At 41.7% G+C, this 16,366-nt stretch overlaps 1 protein-coding gene across 1 annotated transcript; it reads left to right on the top strand.

Annotated features, from left to right (window-relative positions):
- The first annotated feature begins 6,933 nt into the window (after positions 1-6,933).
- opn1sw2 (opsin 1 (cone pigments), short-wave-sensitive 2) lies at positions 6,934-9,133 on the top strand. Its single transcript, NM_001123706.1, is given in 5 exon segments — positions 6,934-7,324; positions 7,623-7,791; positions 7,992-8,157; positions 8,646-8,885; positions 9,035-9,133. Coding segments are annotated over 5 exon segments (1,065 nt in total).
- Positions 9,134-16,366: the final 7,233 nt, after the last annotated feature.

Below are 16,366 nucleotides of genomic sequence, written 5' to 3' on the forward strand. Positions count from 1 at the left end.
TTGACAGGGATGAGGGGTGGTCATTTGACCGCGGACCCATAACGGATGCATGCAATGAGGTAGTGATCGCTGAGATCCTGGTTGAAGACAGCCAAGGTATATTTAGAGGATTTAGGGTTGTACCTGGTTAATTTGTTAATTTGTTAATTTGTTTGAGATTGAGGGCATCTAGCTTAGATAGTAGGACGGCCGGGGTGTTAAGCATATCCCAGTTTAGGTCACCTAGCAGTACAAACTCTGACGATAGATGGGGGGGCAATCAATTCACATATGGTGTCCAGGGCACAGCTGGGAGCTGAGGGGGGTCTATAACTGGCAGAAACCGCGAGAGACTTATTTTTGGAGAGATTCATTTTTTAAATTAGAAGCTTGAACTGTTTGGGCATAGACCTGGAAAGTATGACAGAACTTTGCAGGCTACCTTCTCCCCCTTTGGCAGTTCTATCTTGATGGAAAATGTTGTAGTTGGGGATGGAAATTTCAGGACTTTTGGTGGCCTTCCTAAGCCAGGATTCAGACACGGCAAGGACATCAGGGTTGGCGGAGTGTACTAAAGCAGTGAGTAAAACACATTTAGGGAGGAATCTTCTAATGTTAACATGCATGAAACCAAGGCTTTTACAGTTACAGAAGTCAACAAATTAGAGCGCCTGGGGACACACAGGGCCTGGTTTAACCTCTACATCACCCGAGGAACAGAGGAGGAGTAGGAGGAGGGTACGGCTAAAGGCTAACAATACTGGTCGTCTAGTGCATTGTGGACAGAGAATAAAAGGAGCAGATTTCTGGGCGTGGTAGGATAGTTTCGTGGTATAACGTACAGACAGGGGGTATGGTAGGGTGCAGGTACAGTGGAGGTAAACCTAGGCATTGAATGACGATAAGAGATGTTGCATCTTTGGACGCACTAGTTATGCTGGGTGAGGTCACCGCATGAGTGGGAGGTGGGACAAAGGAGGTATCTGAGGCATGTAGAGTGGGACTAGGGGCTCCGCAGTAAAAAAACAATGATAACTACCCTAAACAACAGTATACAAGGCATATTGACATTAGAGAGAGACATAAAGTGAGACATAAAGCAATCACAGGTGTTGATTGGGAGAGCTAGCTAAGACAACAACGGGTAAGACAACAACAGCTAATCAGCTAAGTCAACAACAACAGGTAAAATGGCGATGAATGGGCAGAGAGGATCAGTTAACTACACACAGGGCCTGAGTTCGAGGCTGGGGCCAACAGATAAACAAAATAAACAAAATGGAGTACCGGGATTAATGAACAGTCCAGCAGGCATCAGCTATGTAGCAGAAGCGTCTTCACTGGCGTCCGGTAAAGGCCAATTGAGGGCACATTGGACAGAATTACGTCAGCAGACCAGTCGTGATGGATCGGCGGAGCTCCTTGTCAACAAAGGGTCCAGGCTAATTGTCAAAAGAGGTATTGTAGCTGCAGTAATTTTGTTTGCTAAACGGGAGATGCGCCTGGCTTGAGGCTAACTGGTGCTAGCTTCAGGACAAGGGCGTTAGCCACTATAACCACTCGGTAGCAACTAGCTAGCTGTGATGATCCGATGCAAAGGTCCAGAGCCTACAGCAGGAATCCGGTGATGTAGTGTATTCTAGTTGTGTTAGTGAAGAGTCCGGGAGGCATCAGCTGTGTAGCCGAGTGATCATGGGGTCCACTGAGCAGGCCGGGAGATGGGCCTGGCTCAAGGCTAGCTTTGGGGCTGTGCCACTTGGCACAGCCCAAAAGCTGCGACGTGCTGCGATGATCAGGAGTAATGGTCCAGGGCTTACGGCAGGAATCCGTTGTTGTAGTGGAGAAAAGCAGTCCGGTATGCTCAGGGGTGATATCGCGCTGTGCAGACTGGCAAGTATTATTCAGGCTAAAAGCGGCTGGTGTCTGAGCTAAAGGTAAAGGCCACTAGCAGTGGCTAACAATGACTAAATAGATAGTAGCTAATCAGCTGGTTAGCTGCTGATGGCTAGCCTCTGATGGAGGTTCTAGCTATAAGGTCTAAAAATAGGTAAGGTCTATAAGGTCTAAAAATGTTGTTGCTACAATATATCCACATAATTTTCCTTCCTCATGATGCCATCTATTTTGTGAAGTGCACCAGTCCATCCTGCAGGAAAGCACCCCCACAACATGATGCTGCCATCCCCATGCTTCACGGTTGGGATGGTGTTCTTCGGCTTGCAAGCCTCCCCCTTTTCCCTCCAAACATAACAATGGTCATTATGGCCAAACAGTTCTATTTTTGTTTCATCAGACCAGAGGACATTTCTCCAAAAAGTACGATCTTTGTCGCCATGTGCAGTTGCAAACCGTAGTTTGCAACTACGTAGCAAGCCTTCCCTGTGGCTCAGTTGGTAGAGCATGGTGTTTGCAATGCCAGCATGGTGTGTGCAACGCCAGGGTTGTGGGTTCGATTCCCACGGGGGGCCAGTACATTCACTACTGTAAGTTGCTCTGGATAAGAGTGTCTGCTAAGTGACTAAAATGTAAAAATCTAGTCTGGCTTTTTTATGGCGGTTTTTGGAGCAGTGGCTTCTTCCTTGCTGAGCGGCCTTTCAGGTTATGGCGATATAGGACTCGTTTTACTGTGTATATAGATACTTTTGTACCTGTTTCCTCCAGCATCTTCACAAGGTCCTTTGCTGTTGTTCTGGGATTGATTTGCACTTTTCGCACCAAAGTACGTTCATCTCTAGGAGACAGAATGCGTCTCCTTCCTGAGCGGTATGACGGCTCCGTGGTCCCATGGTGTTTATACTTGCGTACTGTTGTTTGGTAGGCCTTGAAATACATCCACAGGTACACCTCCAATTGACTGAAATTATGTCAATTAGCCTATCAGAAGCTTCTAAAGCCATTACATAATTTTCGGGAATTTTCCAAGCTGTTTAAAGGCACAGTCAACTTAGTGTATGTAAACTTCTGACCCACTGAAATTGTGATATTGTGAATTGTGATACAGTGAATAAGTGAAATAATCTGTCTGCAAACAATTGTTGGAAAAATGACTTGCGTCATGCACAAAGTAGATGCTCTAACTGACTTGCCAAAACTATAGTTTGTTAACCAGAAATTTGTGGAGTGGTTGAAAAACGAGTTTTAATGACTCCAATCTAAGTGTATGTAAACTTCGACTTCAACTGTATAAATTATCCTGTACGATCGATCGTATGTGCCGAATACATTACGATGTTACAGGTGTCAAGCTTATGGGCATGTGGCAGCAGTGTGTAGGATGTAGGGTCCAAGGTGTTATAAATGTGCAGAAGGGCATGAGATAAAGGAATGTGTAGTATTGGGGAAAGTAGTGGAATGTGTTAATTGTAGGGGTGCCCATGGAGCATGCAAGAGAGGCAGGTTGTGGTTTCCAGGGTTAGAGTAGTGCAGAAGTTGTCTTTTGCTGCGGCAGTGAAGAAAGTAGAGGAAGATGGGTTAAGGGGGAGGAGTGGTGAGAGTAGTTGAGATATACCAGTACGAGGAATAGGAAAAAATGTGATATAAATTTCAGTAAGATTGGATTTTTAGCATTTATAGCAATGGTTATCAACTGTACTGCAGGGATGGAATGGAAGTCACAGAAAATTGAGGTTGTGGTGGCAGCTGCAGAGAGGTATTTGGGTGTGCAAGACTTGACATCAGAAGAGTTACAGGGTGTGTTAAGTGGTGATGTCCCATCCTTTCAGGAGGATGGCATGAGGTAGCAATGAATAAATGTATTTAGTGGAGTAGGGTGGTGTTAATATAATTGTATATAATGTTGAAATTAGTGAGTGTTGTGTTAAATGGTAGGGTATTTATTTAGTGCATTTTTATTTTTCAAGCAAAGTACAAGGGAGTTGTACTCCAGTCTAGTAGGTGGTGGTAATGCATCAAATTGGATGCCAATCGCCGTTAAACCTCATAGAAGAAGTAAAGGTTGAGTAAGTTGTTTTTGAACATTGCAGGATGCATTATTTACCAACAACTGCTGTAAATCTACCAAAAACGACATCACATTTTGAAGTTTACTTTCCTTGCTTTGTCTATTTAAAGAATCTCGAATCTAGCAAATAGGTTTTCTGGTTTGGAGTAGTGATGTGCAGTTCATGAATGATTCTTTCTTTTTGAATGACTCTTTTTACAGACTTGATAGTCACAATGAGTTTTTCAGGGTGACTCATTGATTTTAGGGGTTCGATGTGCTGGCTGCAATGAATCCTACAGAAGGATTAACATGCGCTCCTCATGCTCATCGTCTCCGGAGACATGCTCTGACTACTGTCTATCATACACTACATGACCAAAGGTATGTGGACACCTGCTTAATATGGAGTTGGTCCCCCCTTTGCTGCTATAACAGCCTCCACTCTTCTGGGAAGTCTTTCCATTAGATATTGGAACATTGCTGCAGTGACTTGCTTCCATTCAGCCACAAGAGCATAAGTGAGGTCGGGCACTGCTGTTGGGCTATTAGGCTTGGCTCGCAGTCGGCGTTCCAATTCATCCCAAAGCGGTTCAATGTGGTTGAGGTCAGGACTCTGTGCAGGCCAGTCAATTTCTTCCACCTCGATCTCAACAAATAATTTCTGTATGGACCTCGCTTTGTGCATAGGGGCATTGTCATGCTGAAACAGGAAAGGGCCTTCCCCAAACTGTTGCCACAATGTTGGAAGCACAGAATCATCTAGAATGTCATTGTATGCTGCAGCGTTAAGAGTTCTCTTCACTGGAACTAAGGGGCCTAGCCCAAACCATGAAAAACAGCCCCAGACCATTAGTCCCGTGTGGCTCAGTTGGTAGAGCATGGTGTTTGCAACGCCAGGGTTGTGGGTTCGATTCCCACGGGGGCCTAGTACAGAGAAAATAATGTATGAAATTTATGAAATGTATGCATTCACTACTGTAAGTCGCTCTGGATAAGAGCGTCTGCTAAATGACTAAAATGTAAATGTAAAAAATTCGACCTCCACCAAACTTTACAGTTGGCACTTAGCATTCGGGCAGGTACCATTGTCCTGGCATCCACCGAACCCAGATTTTTTAGTCGGACTGGTGAAGCGTGATCCATCTCCCTCACGGCAGTCAATTAATTGCATTCCGCCAAGAGTGTTCACAATCTAGTCCGGTTGCAGCCGTAGCTAGACCTCATTTCAAAGGTATCAATAAATGATGTTATTTGTATGCCTAGCAATCACAAATGTACATTGTTTGAAGCATACTTTTATAAGTCTCAGTCAAAAATGACAGCTCAATGGCGAACGAGAGGCTTGTAGAATCAAGATTCTTTTTTTTGTTTATCCTTCGCCAGTATGGGGTCCTGCATGCTCTGGGCATACTGAATCAAATGAACGAAATTAGTCGAAAGATTTGTTTTTTTGACTGAACGAATTGAAACGATCTGAGTCAGTAAAAATGGCCAAATTTCCCATCACTAGTTTAGAGTGCAGTATTTATTTAGCTTAGTTTGCTAGCAAGTTTCTCACACTGGCTTCAGCCACGGCCCAAGGGGGGAGCAGGCCTGCCAGGGCAAGTTCAGGGGGACTGCCTAGGAACACGTGCCTTGGCACGGAGGCAACTTCAGTATATAGTGCAACAAATTCCCATGATTCTACGCTAGATTCAGCTAAAATGGCTTTGAAAAAAATAAGATATCCGCTAACTGGGTGAAGTATCTAAAAACATAACTACATTATGGTATTCGCTTATAAACTATTTACATTTAATAAAAATGCAGGTTCATTTGTGGATGAAAGTCCTACTTCTCCTTTAAGGTCGGTTTTAAAACAGAATGCATTAAATGCAAAGTGCCATTATGAGTTGGTTTACAGATCTGCTGCTGTTTCAACGATTGAAACCTCCCTAAGTAGCAGCGCAGCATAACCATAGCTCCTCCCCCAATGCATTGCTCTCATTTAAAACAATTGATTTGGCTTCATAATTATATTGTTACAATTTAGATTTTTTTTTATGTATGTGGCTGGGTCATAGGTAAGGGCATGTATTTCTCAAACTTGTTATCGATGAGAATATTTGCCTCTTGAGCCAAAAAGATCCCCTAAATGGACAAAAACATTGTCAAATAATTACATAAGTACATAAGCAGAAGGTTATATTGCAAACGTTTTGTAGCATTAAACTAAGGATTAATCATGCAGTCAAGCCAACACTCAAGTCAACATTTGAGGTAAACAATAGCAACAAAACTTCCATTTGTAGGAATTTGTCAAAGTAATTCACAAATGTTTAAAGGTTACAAACAGTCAGGACAGCTGTTGTAAGCTTATTAGATAAACACCAAAGACCTCAGTGTGAACAATTTTTTTCATGTTACCCTATTTCAATTGTTTGTGCGATTCAGTCCTCTGTTTCTGAAGAAAGTGTTGATGGCACTGCAGGATAACTCCGTCAAAAGCATTTATGGATAAGTCCCTAAAGACCAAGACATCCAGCACAAAGCCAGAGTTTAACCAGCAGAGCCCAGATTACAAAAGGCTGAAATGCGTACCATTAGCCAGCTTAACAGCATTGGAAAGAAGATTAGCTGGCTGCAGTAACACTGAACTGCTATCTATGTAAATGGGATCATCCTTATCATCCAGGTTTTTCTGCACGGAAAGAAGATTACGTTCAGGGACTGTGTCTTATATACATGTGCAGGTGTGTGTGGTTGTATGAGAGGACTTGTGTGTTGAGGAAATTACTTGACATCTTTCATTTGAGGGTGGGGCACTGTGATATCACTCTTAAGGCCTTATAAAAGTCCACTTAGTTCCCCAACAGGACATGCGATCAACCTTCGAGCTCCTGAGGTAGACACCAGGCAATTAACGCATTTTGAATTACTTTTTCTCCTTTTAATGGAATAGATCTTTGTAGTTATAAGACATTGGTAGTGGGGAAACAAATTATACTAAAACAAATTGGTTATCAAATAAAATGAACACAATGAGGTCGAATGCTCGCCCCGTGGAGCTCCAGGAGGGATTCTACATCCCTATCGCGCTGGATACCAACAACATCACTTCACTCAGCCCCTTCCTGGTTCCTCAGGACCACCTGGCGGGCAGTGCTGTCTTCTATGGCATGTCATTTTTCATGTTCTTCCTATTTGTTGCCGGCACTGCTATCAACGTCCTTACCATCGTGTGTACTATCCAGTTCAAGAAGCTGCGATCCCATCTCAACTACATTCTGGTGAACTTGGCAATAGCTAACCTGCTGGTGTCCATGTTTGGATCCTCCACCGCCTGCTTGTCCTTTGGCAACAGATACTTTATCATGGGATCGGTTGCATGCCAGATTGAGGGATTTACAGCTACTCTTGGCGGTAAGGAAAATATATAGACTACAAATACTACAACTATGAGCACAATTGCATCTGAACATCTTTTTTATTGTCTATTAATAGACAAGCTTAAGATGTACAATTTGAAATTAATGTATTGATGTCACACATTTCTTTTAATTTAGTCATTTCACATCTATTGTGACAGTTTGTATGCTTCAATCCTTTGGTAAATTGATAATCTGTAGCAGTGCTTTAGCAATTCCTTAGAGTAAAAAGGATATTCACATCACCCTATAAACCATTCATGTATGTGCTTTTATTTTCTGTGTCATTGCAGGTATGGTGAGCTTATGGTCTCTCTCAGTAGTGGCGTTTGAAAGATGGTTGGTTATTTGTAAGCCAGTCGGTAACTTTCAATTCAAGAGCACACATGCAATACTTGGCTGTGCAATCACTTGGGTGTTTGGGTTGGCTGCCAGTCTTCCCCCTCTGTTTGGCTGGAGTAGGTCAGTGTCAATTTCACTCCTATCTCTCTGTCTCTTTCTCTCTCTGTGTGTACAAACACCTCACATACGCAAGTTCGCACACACACACACACACACACACACACACACACACACACACACAAATAATTTTTGTTTGTACATGTGATGCAACACTGTTCCTGAATTTGAAGGTGAGGACTGTGATCCGTTCTCTTCCCCAGATACATTCCAGAAGGTCTCCAGTGCTCCTGTGGACCAGACTGGTACACCACAAACAACAAATACAACAATGAGTCCTATGTCATGTTCCTCTTCTTCTTCTGCTTCGGCGTCCCATTCAGTGTCATTGTTTTCTGCTATGCCCAGCTGCTCTTCATGATGAAGGCGGTATGTGCAAGTTACACAGAGGAAGAGATCCTTTGAATTAGTTGCTACGTGATAATATGGGCATTGTTAATCAGTGGGAAACAATACATAGAAAACAATGTAGTCACAGAAGTTTTTTTTGGGCAAGTTTATTGTCATATAGCAGAACATATTTAGTTACAATACAAGGATTAACATAAAATATAATATGGTAATCTAAGTAATGACGAGTGGAATTAGCTAAATGTATATGAAAAAGCCTACATGAAAAAGGGTAAATGGTTCAAAGGAAAGGTAGGAAAAGAAACATTTCAAAAACTCTAACCACCATCTTAATGAATTACAATCAACCTAGCGACATTCTAGATTGAGAACATGCTTTCTTCTGCTTATTTTGGAATCTATCCATGTCATAGTGATTATTAGTGGAAGCCTTTGGGATGAGATACAGACATCAGTAGGCTGTTACAACAGCACTGGAATCATGCCCTCTTTATATCCCCGCACAGGCTGCCGCGGCACAGGCAGACTCTGCCTCCACCCAGAAGGCAGAGAAGGAGGTCACCAAGATGGTGGTGGTGATGGTGGTGGGCTTCCTAGTGTGCTGGATGCCCTACGCCTCCTTTGCTGTCTGGGTTGTACAAAACCGCGGTGCACCCTTTGATCTCCGATTGGCCTCCATACCTTCCTGCTTCTCCAAGGCCTCCACAGTCTACAACCCTCTCATCTATGTCTTCATGAATAAGCTGGTATGTTTATAGTTTTTAAGTGTCTTGTGGAAGAGTATTCGCTGGAACAATTAACAGGTTGACTGGTTACCTTAATACCATGAATCATTTTTCCTTATTTAGTCACATGATCGTTTTCATATGATAATTGTCTTCCTCCTCACTTTCAGTTCCGCTCATGCATGATGAATTTGCTGGGATTGAAGTCCGGAGATGATGAGGAAGCATCATCAACATCCTCAGTCACTCAAGTGTCTTCTGCTGGTTAAAGAGGGCATCTCTATTTTTATTTTACTTGCTAAACTGTTGCTACTGTATGATCATTTGTATATTGTAAATAATATTGAATGTGCACTAAACAGGACGTTTTGTCCTTGAAGGTGTTGTCAAAAATATGTGGTATGATAATCTTATAAGAGTAGCTATAACAATTTAAATGCATTAAAGAGAGATGAGAATAAATGCACACAAAAAAAACATTTTTTTAGCTCATTTATTGGTTTGGGTGTTTGTGTCGCTGTACTCACTTTACATAGAGTGCATTATGATGCATTGCTTCAACGTGGGACAAAACAAGACAATAAAACACAAAAGGTACATTTTCAATGTTTAAGTGGGCAAATACACTTTACATAGGTCTATAAGTTGGTAGCCAGAAAATTAGTATTACAATTTGGACTTCAGTAGCAGCACAGCAGTTCTAAATAGTTGCCAACAATCTTGAATTCATATATCATCATATACATCATATCATACAGTAAATAAAGCATATTTCACTCTTGAAAAAAAGGTGGTATCTAGAACCTTAAATGGATCTTCAGCTCTCCCCTAGGATAACCCTTTGAAGAACCCTTTTTGGTTCCAGGTTGAACCTTTTTGGGTTCCATGTAGAACCCTTTCGACAGAGGGCTCTACATGGAACCCTAAAGGTGGAACCAAAAAGTGTTTTCCTATAGGGATAGCCAAAGATACATTTTGGAACTGTTTTTTTTCTACGAATGTACTATATAATGCATAGTGTAATGTGACTATATTTATACACATTATATGTTCCACAATCCTACAATGTCACATTTTTTCAGGGAGCATGTTTTACAATACTGCACTAAGACTAAGACACAAGTGCTGAAAAAATAAAAGGGTATCGATAGCAATTGTAATTTCCTGAAGCCTATTATTTACAATCATATGGCTTAGACTAGTAAGGCTACTTCTGAGAAAGTGCTGAGAACTTAATGCTACATAGAACATGGAGATGAACAGGATTTATGGTGAGAAAACTGGGGAAGCCCATCGAACATATGTTGACATCTCAACATAAATTTATTGGATTCTAATTATCTGTTTCACCAAAGTCTACAATCTCATTGGATTACATAACGAGTCCATGTTTGTGAACATTAGAAAAAGTTTAAGTTTCAACTTTTTCTTCGTCTCAAAATGTGCATCAGCCAATTAAAATCGTTGACGTACTGTAGATGCACGTGATCAAACGTTACACGTTAGCTGTTCCCATTAGATAACCTGACACATTTAGACCTATGCTAACCTGCACACCTGGCCATGATTATATCCCCGTGACAAATTCCATATGAGAAAATTATATTTGTTGATGTAGTTGGACGTGATCAAAGAGATAGAGGACCCTAGTGCCCAAAAACCTGTTTTAGCATGGGCGGCGCCATTGAGGACTTTCACCATGTTTTAAGTTGCCAACTGGGTGGAACTTCCAATAGGTTAAGGAAGGATAACATAATTCCATCCAGGTCACAAGGAGGGATCAGCCAATTAATTATATTCGTGAGGAAACATTCCGTAATTGCAGGTGGCAGCAAATCGCCAACCTTGGCTTTATACCTATTCAAACAACACACTCTAGGTGGCAGTGTGAACCCTTTCAGTTTGTTTGCCAACTCATAGAAGAAGTAAAAGAAGAAAACAGACTACTTCAAAATGGGGATGCTTCAGTGGCGCTGCCCATGCTCTCACAGAAGCCATAATGGGACAGATACAAAGATGCAATGTCGATCTAAGTCTGTAGATGAAATCCAACACTTGTTCATGAAAGCATCCTTAACAGAAGTCCAATGGCACGTTCTGAAAATCAAAGCAACTAGATCACGTGTGTTTGACTGACTGTTCAAATTACAGGAGGCTGCTGAGGGGAGGAAGGCTCATAATAATATTTTGATACCATTCCACTGATTCCACTCCAGCCATTACCACTAGCCCGTCATCTCCAATTATAGTACCACCAACCTCATATGGTACCCCCTCGTTATTGCCACAGATTGTTCAAATCCCACCAAAATCTTGAAAATGTAGATTAAAAATACATTTAATAAGGAGCTGCATTTTGCATTATTTTCCATAGAACGCATAGACCCTCGTTGATTATTGCTTACATTTATTACGTAGACGTGTAGGCCGACACGTACATTTACAACATTTTGTATGCATTATTATAATCATTCACTTGGTCACAAATGCGTTATTTGAATCGAGCATCGAGGACCAGCAGTGAATAGTGTTTTCCTCAACAAAATACTTGGCGGGGTTAAAGTGCACTGTTGTTTTGGAGTCAACCGCTCTAGACCTCGTTAATCTCTTTTCCATAAAAGCACATGGATGTGTGTGTGAAATGGATGAGCAAAAACATGGGATTTTGTCAGATATGTGAAAACGTGCATTTTTTAAATGTTGTCTAACGTTAGTAGCTAGTAGCCTAGTCAAGGATGCATCATTCAATTATTTGCACTCTACACTTGAGACAGACCAAGTGGAACAAAAGTAAACGTTGAATTTGGAGGTTCAAAATATCTCTCTGATGGCCAAGTTGCCCTATTTCCAGAAATGCCATTGGTTGGTGGACATAAAGTCTAAGATCTTTCATAGGCTGATGCAGAATTTGTTACAGGAATTATTCACTGCCACCTACTCAGATTAGCATAGGGCTAAATGTGCCAGGTTATGTAATGGGAACAGCTAACATGTAGCGTTTTATCACATGCAACTACATCAACAATTTTAATTGGCTGATGAGCATTTTGAGATGGAGAAAAAGTTTTAATGTTCGCAAGTATGGACCCAACATGTTAAGGATTTAGTCTGTTGGTGAGATATAACTGACACTATCCATGGTAGAAACACACTGTTCACAAACTGGTTGAATCAACGTTGTTTTGTCAACGTATTGTGACGTGGAATCTACATGGCAAATACATTGGATTCGAAAAAGTAATCAACGTAAACTGTTGTTTTGAGGGTAAAATGTAAACCATAGGATTATGTCATCATGATAACCAAATTTAAATATAGACAAACCTTGTATTTGTTGAATTTGTTCCTTTTAAACAAAGTCACATCTTCAATGTTTAATCCACTATCAGAAAAACAAAACAAAAAAAACAATAAGCTGGGCACCACCTACTACTGGAGATGCTACAGCTATTACCAATGTGCTATTGTGAGAAGGATTTTTAAGCGACCTCCACTTAAAAACGAATTAGAATTACTGTTGCTATCGAAGTCATTCCAAAGGGTAGGTTTAGCAGAGCAAATGAAATGTGACCTTACTCTATCATTCATGTATTATCAATTATGATATTTAGGACTATATAGCATTTGCAAAGTCATCAACAGCTATTGTTTCAATTCAACCTCGGATTCAACTAAAATAGACAATACATAGGCCCAGGGTTTCAAGCACTGGTTGATTTCAAGTGTAATGATATTTAGAGATATTGAATTGTGTTTGGTTGTCGACACAACCAAATATTAACATTTGAAGCAGATGTATCTTCTGCTTGGATAGTTCCATCTGTGCCACTCACTTAGTCTGACTTTAATTCCAGTTTGATATGTTGGATTCACATGTCCATCTCAACCAAAAATCAAGGTTAAAGAATAGGACTAAATCAAATCAAACTTTATTTAAAGTGCATTTAAAGTTTGATTTAATTTGATTTAGTTGTTTTTTGGTTGAGATGGAGACGTGAAGCCAACATATCAATGATTAATTTGTGGACAAACTGGAATTAAAGCCACACGGTGACACAAATGGAACTATCCAAGCAGAAGAAAAATGTCCTTCAAGTGTTGATATTTGGATGTAATGACAACCAAACAAAATTCTGTATCACTTTTAAAATACAATAAAATGCCTATTAACTTGTCAACAAGTTAACAGGGGTATGCGCAATGCTGTCGGGGCTACGCCAAATATATATATATTTTTCAATAAATTACTAAACATAAAATAAAAATAAAAAAACATTTGTAAAAAAAAAAAATATACATTCCCATTTTCAAACAGTCCATTTATATTTTCCAACAGGGCTATACATTTGGGTGAGGTTTTTTTCTTGCCTGAGTAGCCTCGTTTCACAGCCCAAAAATAAAATTAAACCATCTGGTGTTCAGCGAAATAACAACACAATGTCAAATACAGGTAGCCTAGTCAAATAATTGATATCTAATCACATTATCCATTACTCTCTCGTGGGAATTCCACTAACGGTCCGTATGTAGCGAAACAAAGCTGCTGCTCATTCTGTTTGCCCGAAAATGGATAAATGGTTAAAAAAAGTAAGGGCTGCGTCCGTAGAGACACATACCAGCTCTACCAGCAGTACTACACTTGCACCTGTCAACAACACAAGTTGTTCTGCTTCCACGAGCACATCCAATGCTAGCATCAGTAATTCTACATTCGTTGTTAGCCCAGCTAGCATGGACACTGACAGTTGTGAATCTGATGCAGCCAAAGAGCTACTGCCCCCTTACCCGGGAAAGCACCAAACAACAGATAGGGACGTTGGACCATCGAAGAGCCGCAAATATGATGAGAACTACATTGATTTGGGATTCACTTATATTGGGAGTAGTGTCTTTCCTCAGCCACAGTGTGTTATATGTGCAAAAGTGCTATCTCACTCTTGTGCAGACATTTAGAAACAAAACACGGCAATTTGAAAAATAATCCACGGGAGTTTTTTGAGCGAGAATTAAGATGACTTTCGAGTAGTAAGACATGTATAAAAGCAACAGATACCATTAATTAATAAGTCGGGGTTAGAAGCGTCTTGTATGGTGATCTACCGAGGGGCTAGGACAGACAAGCCCCATACTATTGTGGAGGACTTAATTCTTCCTGCTGCCGCGGATATGGCTGGGACAATGCTGGGGGAAAAGGTCAAAGAAACTATACAGACAATGCCTTCATCAAACAATACTGTTTCACGACGCATCATTGATATGGCAGGAGATGTTTTGAAACAATTACTGCTTCACATACAAGCCAGTGAATTCTATGCGTTACAGCTGGATGAGTCAACAGACGTGGTGGGCCTGTCACAGCCCCTGGTATATGTCCGTTACGTTTATGGGGGGTCAATTAAGAAAGACATCCATTTCTGCAAACCACTGGAAACAAGGACAACAGGAGAGGATATTTTTAAAGTACTGGACAGCTTTGTGACATCAAATGGACGTTGGTGGTCAAGATGTGTTGGTATCTGTACTGATGGTGCAAAAGCCATGACAGGGAGACATGGTGGAGTGGTAACGAATGTGCAAGCAGTTGCTCTCAACGCCACTTGGGTACACTGCAGCATCCACGAGAGGCTCTTGCTGCCAATGGAATGCCTGACAGCTTGAAAGACATTTTGGACATTACAGAGAAAATGGTTAACTTTGTTAAAGCAAGGCCCCTGAACTCTTGTGTATTTTCTGCAATATGCAATGATATGGGCATTGGCCATGAAACGCTTTTACAACATACAGAAGTGCGCTGGTTATCAACCGTAAAAGTAAAAAGCCTTAGTTTCATGCATGTAACCGTAAAAGCCTTGGTTTCATGCATGTAAACATTAGAAGCCTCCTCCCTAAGTTTGTTTTATTCACTGCTTTAGCACACTGCCAACCCGGATGTCCTAGCCGTGTCTGAATCCTGGCTCAGGAAGGTCACCAAAAATCCTGAAATTTCCATCCCTAACTATAACATTTTCCGACAAGATAGAACTGCCAAAGGGGGCGGAGTTGCAATCTACTGCAGAGATAGCCTGCAGAGTTCTGTCATACTATCCAGGTCTGTGCCCAAAAAAATTGAGCTTCTACTTTTAAAAATCCACCTTTCCAGAAACAAGTCTCTCACCGTTGCCGCTTGCTATAGACCAACTTCTGCCCCCAGCTGTGCCCTGGACACCATATGTGAATTGATTGACCCCCATCTATCGTCAGAGCTCGTACTGTTAGGTGACCTATACTGGGACATGCTTAACACCCCGGCCGTCCTACAATCTAAGCTAGATGCCCTCATAGACATCATCCTAACCAACCTGCCCTCCAAATACACTTCTGCTGTCTTTAACCAGGAACTCTGTGATCACTGCCTCATTGCCTGCGTCCGTAATGGGTCTGTGGTCAAACGACCACCCCTCATCACTGTCAAACGCAACCTAAAACACTTCACCGAGCAGGCCTTTCTAACCGACCTGCCACGGGTATCCTGGAAGGATATTGACCTCATTCCGTCAGTAGAGGATGCCTGGTTATTCTTTAAAAGTGCTTTCCTCACCATCTTAAATAAGCATGCCCCATTCAAACAATGTAGAACCAGGAACAGATATAGCCCTTGGTTCACTCCAGACCTGACTGCCCTTGACCAGCATGAAAACATCCTGCGGCGTACTGCATTAGCATCGAATAGCCCCTGCATATGCAATTTTTCAGGGAAGTTAGGAACCAATATATACACAGTCAGTTAGGAAAGCAAAGGCTAGCTTTTTCAAGCAGAAATGTGCATCCTGTAGCACAAAGTCCAAAAAGTTCTGGGACACTGTAAAGTCCATGGAGAACAAGAGCACCCCCTCCCAGATGCCCACTGCACTGAGGTGAGGAAACACTGTCACCACCGATAAATCCACAATAATTGAGAATTTCAATAAGCATTTTTCTACGGCTGGCCATGCTTTCCTCTTGGCTACCCCTAAACCGGTCAACAGCCCTGAACCCCCCACAGCAACTTGCCAAAGCCTTCCCATTTCTCCTTCACCCAAATCCAGATAGCCGATGTTCTGAAGGAGCTGCAAAATCTGGGCCCCTACAAATCAGCCGGGATAGATAATCTGGACCCTCTCTTTCTAAAATTATCCGCTGCAATTGTTGCAACCCCTATTACTAGCCTGTTCAACCTCTTTCGTATTGTCTGAGATCCCCAAAGATTGGAAAGCTGCCGCGGTCATCCCCCTCTTCAAAGGGTGAGACACTCTAGGCCCAAACTGTTACAGACCTATATCTATCCTTCCCTTCCTTTCTAAGGTCTTCGAAAGCCAAGTTAACAAACAGATCACTGACCATTTCGAATCCCATCGTACCTTCTCTGCTATGCAATCTGGTTTCCGAGCTGGTCATGGGTGCACCTCAGCCACGCTCAAGGTCCTAAACGATATCATAACCGCCATCGATAAGAGACAATGCTGTGCAGCCGTATTCATCGACCT

The sequence above is a fragment of the Salmo salar genome, chromosome 12 (assembly GCF_965601325.2).
Source record: "Salmo salar chromosome 12, fSalSal1, whole genome shotgun sequence".
Lineage (NCBI taxonomy): Eukaryota > Metazoa > Chordata > Actinopteri > Salmoniformes > Salmonidae > Salmo > Salmo salar.